A 13,812-nucleotide genomic window follows, 5' to 3' on the forward strand; every position below is an offset into this window, starting at 1 on the left:
ACAACAGCCGTATGTAAAAAGAAGTATTGTATGGTCTGAAAGCAACAAAGCTGCTTTACAAAGTAATAGTTACCGTACGAGGAAAAGGAAAAACAAATTTTTAAGAAGAAAATTTTATTTAACTTATACATTTACATGTATATCGTTATACATCAACTAGTAATACATATAAAACATTTTGTCAAGGTTTGTATTCAAATGCAAGAGAATAATTAATGTTTCAGTGTATACAATATGGAGAATAAGCTCTAATAAATATGAATCAGATATTGAATAACAGCAATTTTTCACTAATAACAGTGTATAACAGTGAATATTATTTTTTGGACCTTTTTTATGTCATGGCACTATAAAATCTTGAGACCAAATTTCGGGAAAGTGACCAGATTCAAAAGTATTATTGAATAAATCTCTAATATGCCCAACGAGTATATCTGCCGTAGAGATAAAATATTCGTTTAACAAATTATCGCTTGGGCAAGATGATCGTAAGATATCGTAAGATATCCAGGCTTCTTTATGCTCATCCTTAGCTTTCTTTACAGCGTTTGTTCACAACCTCTGACGTAAACTGTTCGTGCAAGTAGAAACTTGTTCCATTCAGATTATAACGCTGCCTCCTGACGTGTTCACGAACCTTGAAATATGAGAACATACATATTATATTACGGTTGTATCGTTTATTTGGGTCACTACTCTGAGATCCTATGCGATGTGCGCGCTCAGTCTTTATTCCATCTTCAATTTCTTTCGCTAGCTTCAAATTGTCGCACAAATTCTTCCGTAATATTTGGTCCGTGTCCGCCGGTTTCTCATTAGGAATTTCAGAAACACCTCTAAATAATAGGTTATTTCTCATTTGTTGCGGTTTTAAATATGATATTTCACTTTTTAATTCAATATTGATTTTTGAAGGTCCTCTATTTTAGAATCATTGCTTGAGCCCGAGAATTCGACAACTTTAACACGTTCTTCTAGCTTGTTAATTTTTTCGTCAGTACACTTTTGTTTTTATGAATATTAAGCCACATTTTCTTTAAATCTTTTTCAAAAAGTTATCAACTTTCTTCTCCAAATTATCTAACGTTTTCAATTTCAATTCAACATTTTCAATTTTATCTTCAATTTTCTTTAGAAACAAAAATATATCAGCATTAGAAGGCGATGAATGAACTGACGGAGGGCTTTCAGCACTTTTCTTCCCAGTTTTACTCATATTCCCAATATCTACTGTCGAACTTGAATAAGATAACGACTGATTTTCTATATTTCATCAAAAAGTACACTGTTAGTTGTGCTTAAAATTTGACTCTAAGAGATGCTGTTTGAAAAGCTTTATCTTCATAAAGTCCCTCTGACGGGCCTCCTTCCGCTTGTTTATAAATTTTCGACAAATTCAAAAATTCATCATCCGTACTACTTCTATCTTTCCGTTTCGCTTTATTTGTTCTGCATGTTTTACTCATTATAACATTCGCACATATAAGTCCATATTTCACTATCGTAAAAACTCCATATATGATGAGAAAACTTTAAAATATTAGAGAGTCTATTCAATACCACGTGACTCATCATCATCTAGGTCTGCATAGTATTTACAGACCCGGGTGGCGATTTGAAGACCGAGACAGCGTAGCGATCGAGGTCGGGTCTGTAAATACTATGCAGACCTATTCCGAGTGCGGTAACTATTTTACCTAAATGCTCTTTTGTTTTTCTATCCATACATCAGTTTTTAACTCAGTATTTATTAATATTACTCACCTATGTACTTTATCGTGTTTAAGAAAGCATTCCAACGCCATGCAAAGATACCATCCGCGACGCTCTTGTAATTCATTCGTTCTCAAATGAGGTTTTATTTGAATATTCTCGTGTTTCTCGTGGGGTTTCATTATGTCATATGGTCAGGTAATGTACTTGTTGAGTTGAGTCACAGAAAATGAAAACAGAACTTGTCGAGTAGGCAAAAGTAAGATAATTATTTTATTTTGATATATGAATACATAACATATTATTAATATATACAAATATTGAGAAAGATAAAAAAGTTTTCTAATCATAAAAAAACGGAACACTTTATCTTTACTGTATATATAATAAATTTCATGGTAAATAGATGATCCGGCCATTTCTAATAAATTAAAATATACGATTTTTTCAATGGAAAGTAAATGAATAAATATTAGTAATGCATGTAGATATACCGTCATGTAAGTTGGGTTGTTGTTGTTTTTCTGATGGCTGATTTCAAATATTCTTAGTATTTCATTCATGTTTGGAAGAATTTTCTTTCGGTGTCTTCTTAATTAGCATCATCCGTTATTCATATGTTTGATAAGACTGCATATAAGCACGCGGACTAGAATGGAAGCGCAAAGAACATGCGAGTACTGGTACACAAAATCCAAAGCTGAAAAAAATGAAAAAAGGTCTTTTTATCATTAAGATGAACTATACTCTCACTAATATTTTGGGAAAGGATGCAGAAGTTGACTTTGATTCGTTATGCACCAATCGTCGTATATATCCCATAATGCAGAATTGGCGAAATAATGCAGGTTTGTGCAAAATCAGACACAGTTGTAGAAATAAATGCCGAAAACTTGTGAAGCTATATAATTCGGCGAATGTGTTAGGTATACAAAAAAGGCAAACTATAAAGAAAGGCTAAATGTGCATTATTGTGCTCATAAATCTCGGCGAAACACAAACTTAAATGCCAGAAAAGTAACTAGTTCGTTTTTGTCACAAATAATCTGGAATTTATGTTATGAGGGTCCTTACAGCCATATGCGCTAATTAATTCTATCAAGTTGATGAAATGTACTTTGAATATACATCGACCCTTTTCCTATTCAAAGCGGTCATTACCCCCTCCCCCCACTACCCCATATAAATTTGTACAATTCAGCGTTATTTTTCAAAATGTCTGCGTTTACGGTGAATATTGTGTAATGCACGAGTTTCTCGACTACACATATTTTCTATTGTATAGAGAACAATAGAACAATAACAGGCCTGTATATATTTGCACACCTGTTAAGCGGTCGGTCAGTGATTTACTAGACCGCTTTTAACAAAAGAGCCGGTAGGTAAGTAATCTTATAAGCCAACTGCCGAAATTAAACCGTATTGTTGATATATGTTCAGTAAATTGTGATAAGGAAACTATTAATTCTTGTGTCGAAAGTTTTACAAAAGAATTTAAATGAGGCTGCATTACCCTTTTTTAAGAAATATACACTAAAAGATCAAACCAAAAATTAAATTCAATGATAGATATTGTAAAAAAGCCGATTGGTTTGATAATGAAAGTCGCCAAGCTAAATATGAGTTTTTGATGTTCTATCTCTTTTTTATATCATAGTTTGGAGACCTTTCTGTTGAAAATTTGGGCCTACCATATTAAATCTATTGTTCAATAGAAAGGGAGGTCTAATTTATGATTAACTCATACTACTTATAAAAATAATTTCATTTCTATAAAAAAAAACACAAAATTTTTGACATATATAAACAAGACTGGAATAGAAAAATGAATATTTCAAGAAGATTATCTTCCTATTGTATTTTCAATCATGAATTTAATCAAGACTTTTATCTAAGTGTTATTTATTTATTTATTTATTTATTATGCGGCGCAAAAACCTTGCACGTGATTATAAACAAAAGGTTTGGTATGAGTGAATTTTAGATAATAAAGTGACTATACACTGCTTACAAATAAAGATTAGGTGTTCAACAGTATGACAGTAAGGTCATCGAGATGACTTTATACTGATTCGGTCACGCGCTCTTATAACATAACAAAATTGTAAAGAAAAAACAATATCATAACAAAAATGTAAATTAAAAAAAAAACAACATAACAAAAATGTAAAGAAAAAACCATAACATAACAAAAATGTAAAAAAAAATATAACATTACAAAAATGTAAGGAAAAAACAATAGCATAACAAAATATGTATAAAAAAAACAATAACATAACAAAAATGTAAAGAAAAAGACAATAACATAACAAAAAATGTAAAGAAAAAAATAACATAACAAAAATGTATAGAAAAAACAATAAAATAACAATAATGTAAAGAAAAAACAATAACCTTACAAAAAATGTAAAAAAAAACAACACATTTTTTTTACTCGAAAGAGAAATTATATAATAATTATTGTAAAAGTTCGAAAATCATTTAAAAATATGAGTGTAGGTAGATGAGGGTGGAGGAGTGCTATTGCTTTTACTTGCAAATTTTTTAGACCCTGACCTGTAAGAGAAAACCGATATAAATCTTATCTACATGTAAGATTGTTTGAATTTGAAATTTAGTTTATACAAATTTATTTTAGATCGATTGTGTTGGAAGCTATAAGCTTGTTGAAACAGTCTCGAAACCGTTCCTGGAACCAACTAATACTAAGCAATTTTACTTCGCACCAACAAAGTATAGGTCATACGCTGACTTTCCAGCTTTACTGGTGGAAGAAGATCTCAAGCGCCCTTCCGGGGCATTTTAATGCTGCTAGTATGAGTAAGACCAGACCAGGGGTGCGTTTCACTAACAAACTTTCGTAATCGTAACTCGAGTTGGTAGATTACTAGTCCGACGCGTTTACCACTCGGCCACGCTACCACTTTAATTTGAAAAAAAAATTGAAAAAGTTAAGCAGAAGATAATTAAGTGCAAGGTTTATTATGAATATGACGTTTTCAGGGTCCGCGTTTTAATAGTCTGTCAATGGTTAACATTAAATAAATGTGAGCGCTCGCATGTCAACAATTGAAAAGCTGTATCTAACAAGTAAAGAGCCGTATGTCCTCCGAGTAAATTTGAGTGAAAGGCGTTTGTCCACGTGTAAATTTGAGTAAAGGGCATAAATTTGAGTGGCGTCGTAAATTTTTTTTTTACGAAAGTGACTTAACTGAGTGGGAGGGACTTTGTCCTGCTTGTTACTATAGGACGGGAATGCTTCCGATTGGCTCTCTATCAAACAAATCTACAAGGTCCACCTTTCCAATTTATTTCTATTTCTCTTTAGAGATATAAAAGGCCCATTAATTCCCCGAAATGCTATCATTTTGATGTCTCAAAAACTTTATCTTAAGTAACTTGTAACAGTTTTGAAAAAGGTACTTATTGGCCATATAGATAAACTTCACTTTGCTTCTTTTGCCATTGATATGGTATTTTGCAGTAAAAGTACTTCTTTGATTACATTTTGCTGCCTTTACGACATATAACTGAACGTTCAGTGCTACATTCTTCATGTCTTGCACAATTAACATGCTCTAAATCCTCCACTTAACCATTTCTTAACATGTGTTTGACCATTCTAATGTAAAAAAGGAAAGATTTCTAAGGCATAATGTGCCTTTGATTTTCTTTGATTTTAGCTCGACTATTCGGAGAATAAGTAAGCTACCCTCGTCCCCCGAGCGTCCACGTAACCATTTTTGTTAAAGTTTGAGTACCACCTCAAATATTTTCAAAGTACATAGACATATAGCTTTGAAACTCTGTACACTTGTTCAGCATCATGCCCCAAACCTGTACACTGGAGGAGGTAACTCTATCCAATATTTTGACATAATTATGCCCTTTTTTCGACTTAGATTTTCGTAAAGGTTTGATTACCACCTCAAATATTTTCAAAGTCCATTGACATATGGCTTTGAAACGTTGCACCATCATGCCGGGAGGTCACTGCATAAAGTGTTTTTTTTTTAATATTATGCCCCATTACAATCAAGCACGGAGAATATTTGAGCATGCTGACCTACTGACAGCTTTTGCTTATACTGCCAAAATTGCATGTACCGATTTAAAAGTACTGATTCCAGTGCTGTTTTATAATAGTCTTGTCTTGTTGCATATTTCAATACTTAAACTGAAAATTGTTTAACCTGATGCTAGAGAATGTCATATCCTTGCCACAAAGAAAAGAACATCAATAACGTTTTCTTAGAATCTGGTTCTTAGTGGGTTTTTTTGTTTGTTCTTTTTTTTTCTTTTTTTAGCTCTACTGTAGGGCAATAGTTTCTCATATTCATATGGCATTTTGCCCCCGAAACTTACATTTTTATTTGGGCTTTTTCCCCGAAACTTACATGTAAATTAAGTCATTTTTCAGCTGACCATTTTCCCAAAAACTAACAAGTAAATTAAAAAGTTTTTATGATTTTAACATTTCTGATGTTTTTTTTAATCTACAAAACCGGAACCGTGGCGGCGTGGTCGAGTGGTTAACGCATCGGACTAAGGTTTGCTAGCTTTGGTGGCTGATTGGAACGCTCTTGTGCGTCCTGTTGGCGCTAGCGGAAACACTACAAAGCGCCAAACGGACCGTTTTCTGACTTTCGTCTTGTCGTCCTGTCGCTAGCGACAACACGTCAAAGCGCCGAACGGCGCATTGTCGTCTTGTCTCTAGCAAAGCACGCCAAACGGCGCGTTGTCGTGCGGCGCTTTGTCGTGTTGTCGCCTGGCTTGTTAGCCAATCCTTTTCGATTTTGAAACGAGCGACAATGTATTTTTTGCAAAAAACACGCCGCACCCCAACGCGCCGTTTGGGGGCATGTTAGGGGACAGGAGGACAAGACAAAAATCTGAAAACGCCGCTTTTTGGGCGCTTTTTTTCATGTTTTCGCTAGCCCCAAACTAGACGCAAAAAGCTTTTAAAAATTTAGACACCATAGTATCGCGGGGGATCAAACCAGGGTTGTTTCCCCCGGTGAGCAAAAAACTTTAAAACTCTTTACTTAGTACTGGTTGTTCCCATAAGGATTCAAAAGGGGTTTTTAAATAAGCTTATGGGCCCCTACACAGACAAAAAATAAATAATTAAAAACTAAACAAAACCCACAGGGCATTCCCTGTATTTTTAACGTTTAGTTCAATATACAAAAAAGGATTAATATCAAGCCCCCGGAAAAACAGACTGTTTTCAATTTTCCCGGGGTTAGGCATTGGGGTTGATACATCGAAAAAAATTTAACCCAACAAACTTTAAAAATTGAATTTTTTATTTATATGTTTCTGATAAAAATTTGCAAACTGAAAATTTCACATAAAATTTGAAAATGTTTAAACGTTTTTGAAAAATGGACGGAACTAAAAATTTTGTTCGTCTACGCTGTACCCCAAAAGGGTTTGTTTCAAACCACTGTGAACATGCTAAAAAAAAAACTCAAAATGCCATTCTTTTATCAATTCCCCTTATTTGGGGTAATATTTTTAGGGGGTTTTCTTTAATTTTCATACTGCTTATTAAATTCATGACTAATTTCTTAGTGTTAGTCAAGCAACATGCGCAATACCATTTCATCCGAAATGTAATGACGTAATATGCAGGCTCACGTGAGGCTATTAAATATTACAAGACCGTATATTTAGTAACACACGTAATTACAAGCACCTGTCTGTAATTCCATTTTACAAATATTTAGCATTTTAGGAAAACACCTTCGCTATGCATAAATTAGGTATTTATTAATTTTACTTCCGTTTGATGCAAATTTATTACGTGTGCTCCTACTACGTATCTAGCACGAGAAAAACATCTTTGTATCTATCTATTCTCACCCTTGTTAATAACAATGACGTCATACAAGAGCTTGCGACAGTTTTGTTCTTCGTCTGATGTATTTTTAACAAATAATTTGAAAAATTGCCGACAAAGAAGAACCCATAGAAACACGCATTTGATAGTTTTGCGAGGAAATACAGTTTATCCCCTACCGCTTTCCCCTCAAAAAGCTTCTTTTAATTTTCATACACCCTGCTGTAATTTTTGCCTTTTTTTATAATTGAATTTGAGGCTAAAGTCTGTTAATTTAAAAATATCGCCCACAAAACAAAAAAAAAAGTTTGTCTTTTTATCCCCAGAAAATTGGGGTTAAGTTTTTTTGCTTATTTAAGGGAAAATTATGTTTATTACAACCCTTGGGCTTATTTTTACGATGGGGTTTTTAAAATAAATCTAAAAGGGAAATGAAGAAGTTGGAGGGGAAAAATTTACCATTTTTCTCAAAAAAAAAATCAAAGTTAAAGGGGGGACAAAATTTCGGGAAAATAGTCTTGCCTAGAGTATTTAACCTTCTCAAAAATGCTCGGAGTGTTAATAAGAAACATATATTATTGAAGTTTGAAGTGGATACAATTAGGAAATAAAGGGAAGTTATTTTTAAAAAAGGGGGGGGAGGGAACCCAAACATTTTTTTCCCCTAAAAAATCTAAGTTCAAGGGAAGGTAATACTGATATTTTTTTTGTGCTAAAGGGGGAGTTATTTTTTTAAACCTTGTCACATAATGATTTGGTTGAGATGACCACGAAACCCTTATATTTAAAGTTTGAAGTAAACACCTTAAGAAATAACAGAAACATATAGTGAAAAAGCTGAAAAAATTTAAATCAGAAATCTTTGGAAATTCAGGCTATTTGTTGCCATAGCAACCAGAATTTTCAAACATAAGAAGAAAAAGAAAAAGATGTGCATAATCTCCAGGAACTGCCATCTAACCCATATTTCAAGTTTTCAAAAAATATTTTCAGTACTTTTTTAGTTATCACTGGATCCAGTTTTATGTGTTTAAATTTTGCCATATTTCAGACTATTTTTGTTGCCATAGCAACCAGAATTTTCAACATGGAAGAAAAAAAAGACGTGGCATAAATACTCCATACGTGCACCATCTATACAATATATCAAGTTTCATAAAAAATATTTTCAGTACTTTTGCCGGCCGTTTATCGCGGGGATCCAGTTTTGTGGACGGACGGAACTGACGGAATGACAGACTGACAGGACAGACGGACAGACGGACAGACAGACAGACAGCAGACGGACAAGACGGACGGAGGGTAAACCTAAAGTCCCCTCCGGTTAAACCGGTAGGGGACTAATAAGCCACAAGAATCAACCATTCTTGTTGTTGTTGTTCTCTATAATTTCGTGTATGAATAAATTGTCGGAAAGTTTGACAAAACATGATAATAAAGTTAAGCATGATACTGAGAATATATCAACAATGATGCATCTAAAAGATTTGAAATATTTCAGTTAAAGCAGTATGATATTATCAGAGGCAGGGGTATTAATTTGTCAACATTTATACACAATATAATATATAAATAACTTCTATAAAACATATTTATATCACAGACATCATTTTTGGATTATATCATTAAAGGCTAATAAGGACCTACATGTATTTATCTATTGAAAACTTTATTTGATTAAACAAATAAAAAAACTAAATTTACGGTATGGTGTGAACAAAGACAAAATCATTAGGTCAGCACTGGTCTTTAAACTCTTGAAACATGTAGCTAAACTTAGTTATTTTTGTGTGTGTGTTTTTGTTTTTGTTCTTTTTTAACGTGTCTTGTGTTTTTAAAAATACACTCTAATATGTCATAATCACTTTGAGTCTCTTGTAAGAAGACCATAGGGTCATGGCTGGTCTTTGTAAACAAACATGTTAGATACTTATTGTATATCGCTGAATTATGTGTTTCCCCAAATAGTTTAGAATGCTTTTAAATCTAAAAACTATTTATAGGGAAAATGATGGGTTTTTAAAAAAAACTTGGGAAACCTTTTAAAGTTTTTTAATACCCCAAATTTGTTCCCCGGCACGTGTACCCAAAAATTGAAAACTTTTAATAAACATTGTAATAAAAGATTAAAAAAAACTTTTGAATTTGTTAAATTTTCAGACTATGTATACATTTTACACAAAATTTTTAAAATCTTTAATTTTCCCCGAAATGTTCAAAACATTTTTTTTCTCAAAAAGTTTTTTAGGTAAAATTTTATGTTTTTGGAAAAAATTTCTTATTTTGGCCCCAAAACTATCCCTTTGTTTTTTTGCCCTTTTATACGGGAAATTTTTTTACCCCTATTTGAAGTAAAAAAAATACTTTTTTTACATTTTTTTCCCGTCTTTTCGCATATAATGAACGTTTAGGGTACCCTTTTTTCAAGTTCTTTTCACAACTAAATGCTTTTAAAACCCCACTTTTTACTATTTTAACCCCGTGTTTGAGGCCCAAAAGGTTTCCTTTAATTTTCTTTTTTTTAGCTCGCTATTCAAAAAAAAAAGGGGAGCTTTCCTTGTCCCCCGAGAGTCGGGGTAAACCCTTTATGTTTAAAATTTGGGGTACCCCCTAATTTTCAAAGTACATAATTTTGTATGAAACTTTGCACATCGCCAAAATCATGCCCCACCTTGCACACAGGGAGGAGGATAACTGTAGCTTCTTCACAATGGGTTATTGCTTTATTTATTACTATCAAGTACTGAGAATAGGTCGAGCATGCTGTCTCTTGACAGCTATTGTTTATACGGGCCAAAAAAAGTAGATGTCAAAATGGCATGCACCAATTTTTAAATGGTTGTATTTTCCAGTGCTGTTTTAATTATCGTTGAATTGCTTGTTGTTTTTTTTGTTGTTTAGTTTTTTCCTTCACATATCTCAATACTTATATTTGAAACAACTGTTTAACCTGATGCTTGCTAGATTGTCCTTATGTATTGAAACTTTCCTTGCCTTCTATTCAGAGAGAAAAAGAAACATCATTTTAAAGTTTCCTCCAGAATCTAGTTTGTTTTTCCTTTTGCTTTTTTTCATGTTTGTTTTAGCTCTAGGGAAAACAGGGTTTCCCCCAAATTTTAAAACTGGCCTCCTTTCCCCACCCCCAAAACCCCCCCCCATGGGAAAATTTTCATTGTAAAAATTTAATTCATTTTTCATCTTGGGCCCTTTTCCCAGAAACTTACCAAATTAAAATTAAAAAAACTTTTTTTTGGGGGGGTTTTTTTTTAACCCCCGTTTTCGGTTTTTTTTGGTTTTTCTTTCCCAAACCGAACCTGGCCGGGGGCGTGGCCCAGTGGTTAACGCGGGGGGACTAAAGGGGATTCTAGCCGGGGGTGGGGTTTAAAAAACCCCACGGATCAAGTCGAGAATTAAAACCTTTTTTCAGTTTTGTTTACTTAGTACCGGTTGGGCTCAATGAAGGATTTAAAAGGGGTCTATAAAAATTATAGTTCCCCACACCCGACTAAAAAAAATTTATTATAAACTTTTTCTTAAAAACGAACGGGATTAATTAAATTAACGCTAGTTTACAAAAGTGATTTAAAAATTTTGTTTGAGTGCTGGAAAAAAAAACTTTTCTCGATTACTAACATATAGGCATTGGCTGATACATAGAAAAAATAACCAAAACCCTTTTAAAAAAAATTTTTTTTTTTATATGTTTTGATAATTTTATAAAATGTAAATTTTACATCAAATACTTTCGTATAATTTTTTGAAAAAAGGGGCGGGAATTTAAAACCCTAAATTCGGGGGCCAAACGTTGTACTCAAAAGAGTTGTATTTTTAACCCTCCCGTGTATAAAGCAGGGAAAAAAAAAATCAAAAATTTAAATTTTTTTATCATATTACATATTGGTTTTTTTGAAAATTTATACTGCCCCTTAATTTTTTCATGACTAAATTCCCTTAAAGTTAATCAAGGGACTTTCGCAAAAACCATTTATGAAAAACGTAATGACGTAAAAGGTAGGCTCACGTGAGGCATTAAATATTACAAGATCGTATATTTAGTAACCATTTAGTAACACACGTAATTACAAGCACCTGTCGGTAATTCCATTGTACAAATTGTATTTTAGGAAAACACCTTCGCTATGCATAAATTAGGTATTTATTAAGTTTACTTACTAAGTATGATTCAAATTTATCTCCGCTCAACTACGTATTTAGCATGAGTAAAAAAAATATCTTTGTATAAGAACCCGGTTATCTCCCTTGTTAACAACAATGACGTCATACATGAGCTTAAGAAATTTTGTTCGTCTGCATGTAATTTTAACAAATAATGAAAATTAACAACAAGAACCATAACAATTTAGCAATCATTCTAGTTGTTGTTGTTGTTCTGTATAATTTCGTGTATGGATAAATTGTAGGGAAGTTTGATAAAACAATAATAATAAAGTTAGGATATATAAAAAATGATGCTTTTCTAAAAAGCTTTTTTGAAAAATTTTAATTTAAGCAGTTTTTATTACAGAGGAGGGGATTTTTCAACAAAAAAAACTAATATAAAATTAAATAAATTTTATAACCCTATTTTTATCAAGACTCATAAATTTCTAACATTTTGGAATATTTCTTAAAAGGGCCCTAAGAACCACATGTACTTTTTCTATTTTAAAACCCTTTTTTTTATTTAAAAAAAATAAAAAAAAAATAAAAATTGGGTTTAAATTTTTTAATTGGGATGGACAAAAAAAAAATCATTAGATCACGGTGGTTTTTTAAACACCCAAGCTAAAAATTTTGTTATTTTGTTTTTTATATATTTTTTGCTTAAGAAAAGTTTTTTTTTAGTTTTTTTAAAATTTTAAAAATTTTACTTTTAAAAAATTCATAAAAAATGAAAAATTTTTTGTAAAAAAAAACAAGAAACCATTTGGGCCCTGGCTGGCTTTAAAAAAAATAAAAAAGAAAATTCTATTGGGTTTGGGTTTTCCCAAAAATATATTTAAAAAAGCTTAAAGCAATTTTAATTTAAAATTTGGGGAAAATTTTTTATATTTAAATTTCTTGGGTTTTTTAAAAACTGGAAACCTTAAAATTTTTGGGAAAACCCAAAAATAGGTTGGGAAAAGGTCGGGGTAAAATTATTGGAAACTTTTAATTAAACTCAGAAAAGTTTTAAAAAAAAACTTCTGAAAATTTTTTAAATTTAAGTAAAACATTTACACAAAAAAATTTTCCCAATTCAAATAGAAAACAATTATTTTATTTTAAATTTAAAATATTTTAAATTTTTTTTTATACATGGGTGCTGTTATTTTGTTGGATAACTACAATAAAATTTTGGACGCAGATGTAAAAATCAAAACAATAACAAATATGAAGCCAAATATTCACCACTCCGGTATTCAGATGACTTCAAAGCTTCTAAAAATAGATTTAGAAGCATCACAATATCACATATATTTCCATTTTTGTCAAAAAGTTTATTTGTCAATTTTTACAATTAAAACACATCATAGCTATCAGTCTTTCACAACATTGTTAATAAAAACATTATTACAGTCAATTATGATTTTAATCCTTTGCTGGACCCAGTTCCATTTCTTTTTGGTAAAGCAATAAATCGGGGCCTCGATGTGATGTTAAATTCACCTTCAAGGGCCTCTGATAATACATTGAGTAATGTGTTCTCTATTATCCCTTCCACGGCATTTCCAAATTCTGGCAGTCTGAAATACACATAGATACAATTTAGTACAATAAAAGTTATTTAGTATTTTGTATGGACGTCAAAATACTACTTTGTTTACATGCTGCAACATTTATAACAAATTACTTCCCCTTTATCTCTAATTTCTTCAGGTTACAAGCAACTTACATTCTCTAAAACCTTTATTTAAATGTTATAAAATTCATATTTGCCCTTTCTAAAGAAGTAAACAATTTCTCGTTTCTGAGGTATAATGTGACTTTAACTAAATTTCTACTAAAATTTAAGTAGATCTTTTATTTTTAAAACATAGTTTAGCTGTTATAGCTCGACAAAATTGATGAGGTATTTTTATCAAATCAAAATTTCCTTAATTTGTGATACTGAAGTTCAAAGCCATTGAAATACAGATTCATACATTTCCAAACTGTTTCATAAATGCACTTTTTTTCATTGATAAAGTGATGCTAAATTTTTAGTAAAATAAATGAACAGAAATCTATCTTAATTTCATCACTTTAAGTATAGGTTAAAGTGTATTAGTACG

The 13,812-nt window shown here is 31.7% G+C and overlaps 1 protein-coding gene across 3 annotated transcripts in view; it reads right to left on the bottom strand.

Moving 5' to 3' along the window:
- Window positions 1-13,023: 13,023 nt before the first annotated feature.
- Window positions 13,024-13,812, bottom strand: part of LOC132742827 (cilia- and flagella-associated protein 65-like) — a 52,504-nt gene continuing 51,715 nt past the window's right edge. For all 3 annotated transcript variants that reach the window (XM_060731324.1, XM_060731321.1, XM_060731322.1), the window contains one exon: window positions 13,024-13,284. In XM_060731324.1, coding sequence (XP_060587307.1) covers window positions 13,122-13,284 — 163 coding nt within the window. In that variant the 3' untranslated portion in view covers window positions 13,024-13,121. The remainder of the gene's footprint in view (window positions 13,285-13,812) is intronic.

This window comes from Ruditapes philippinarum, unplaced genomic scaffold (assembly GCF_026571515.1).
Source record: "Ruditapes philippinarum isolate M1 unplaced genomic scaffold, ASM2657151v2 ctg7081_1_1_1_1, whole genome shotgun sequence".
Classification (NCBI taxonomy): domain Eukaryota; kingdom Metazoa; phylum Mollusca; class Bivalvia; order Venerida; family Veneridae; genus Ruditapes; species Ruditapes philippinarum.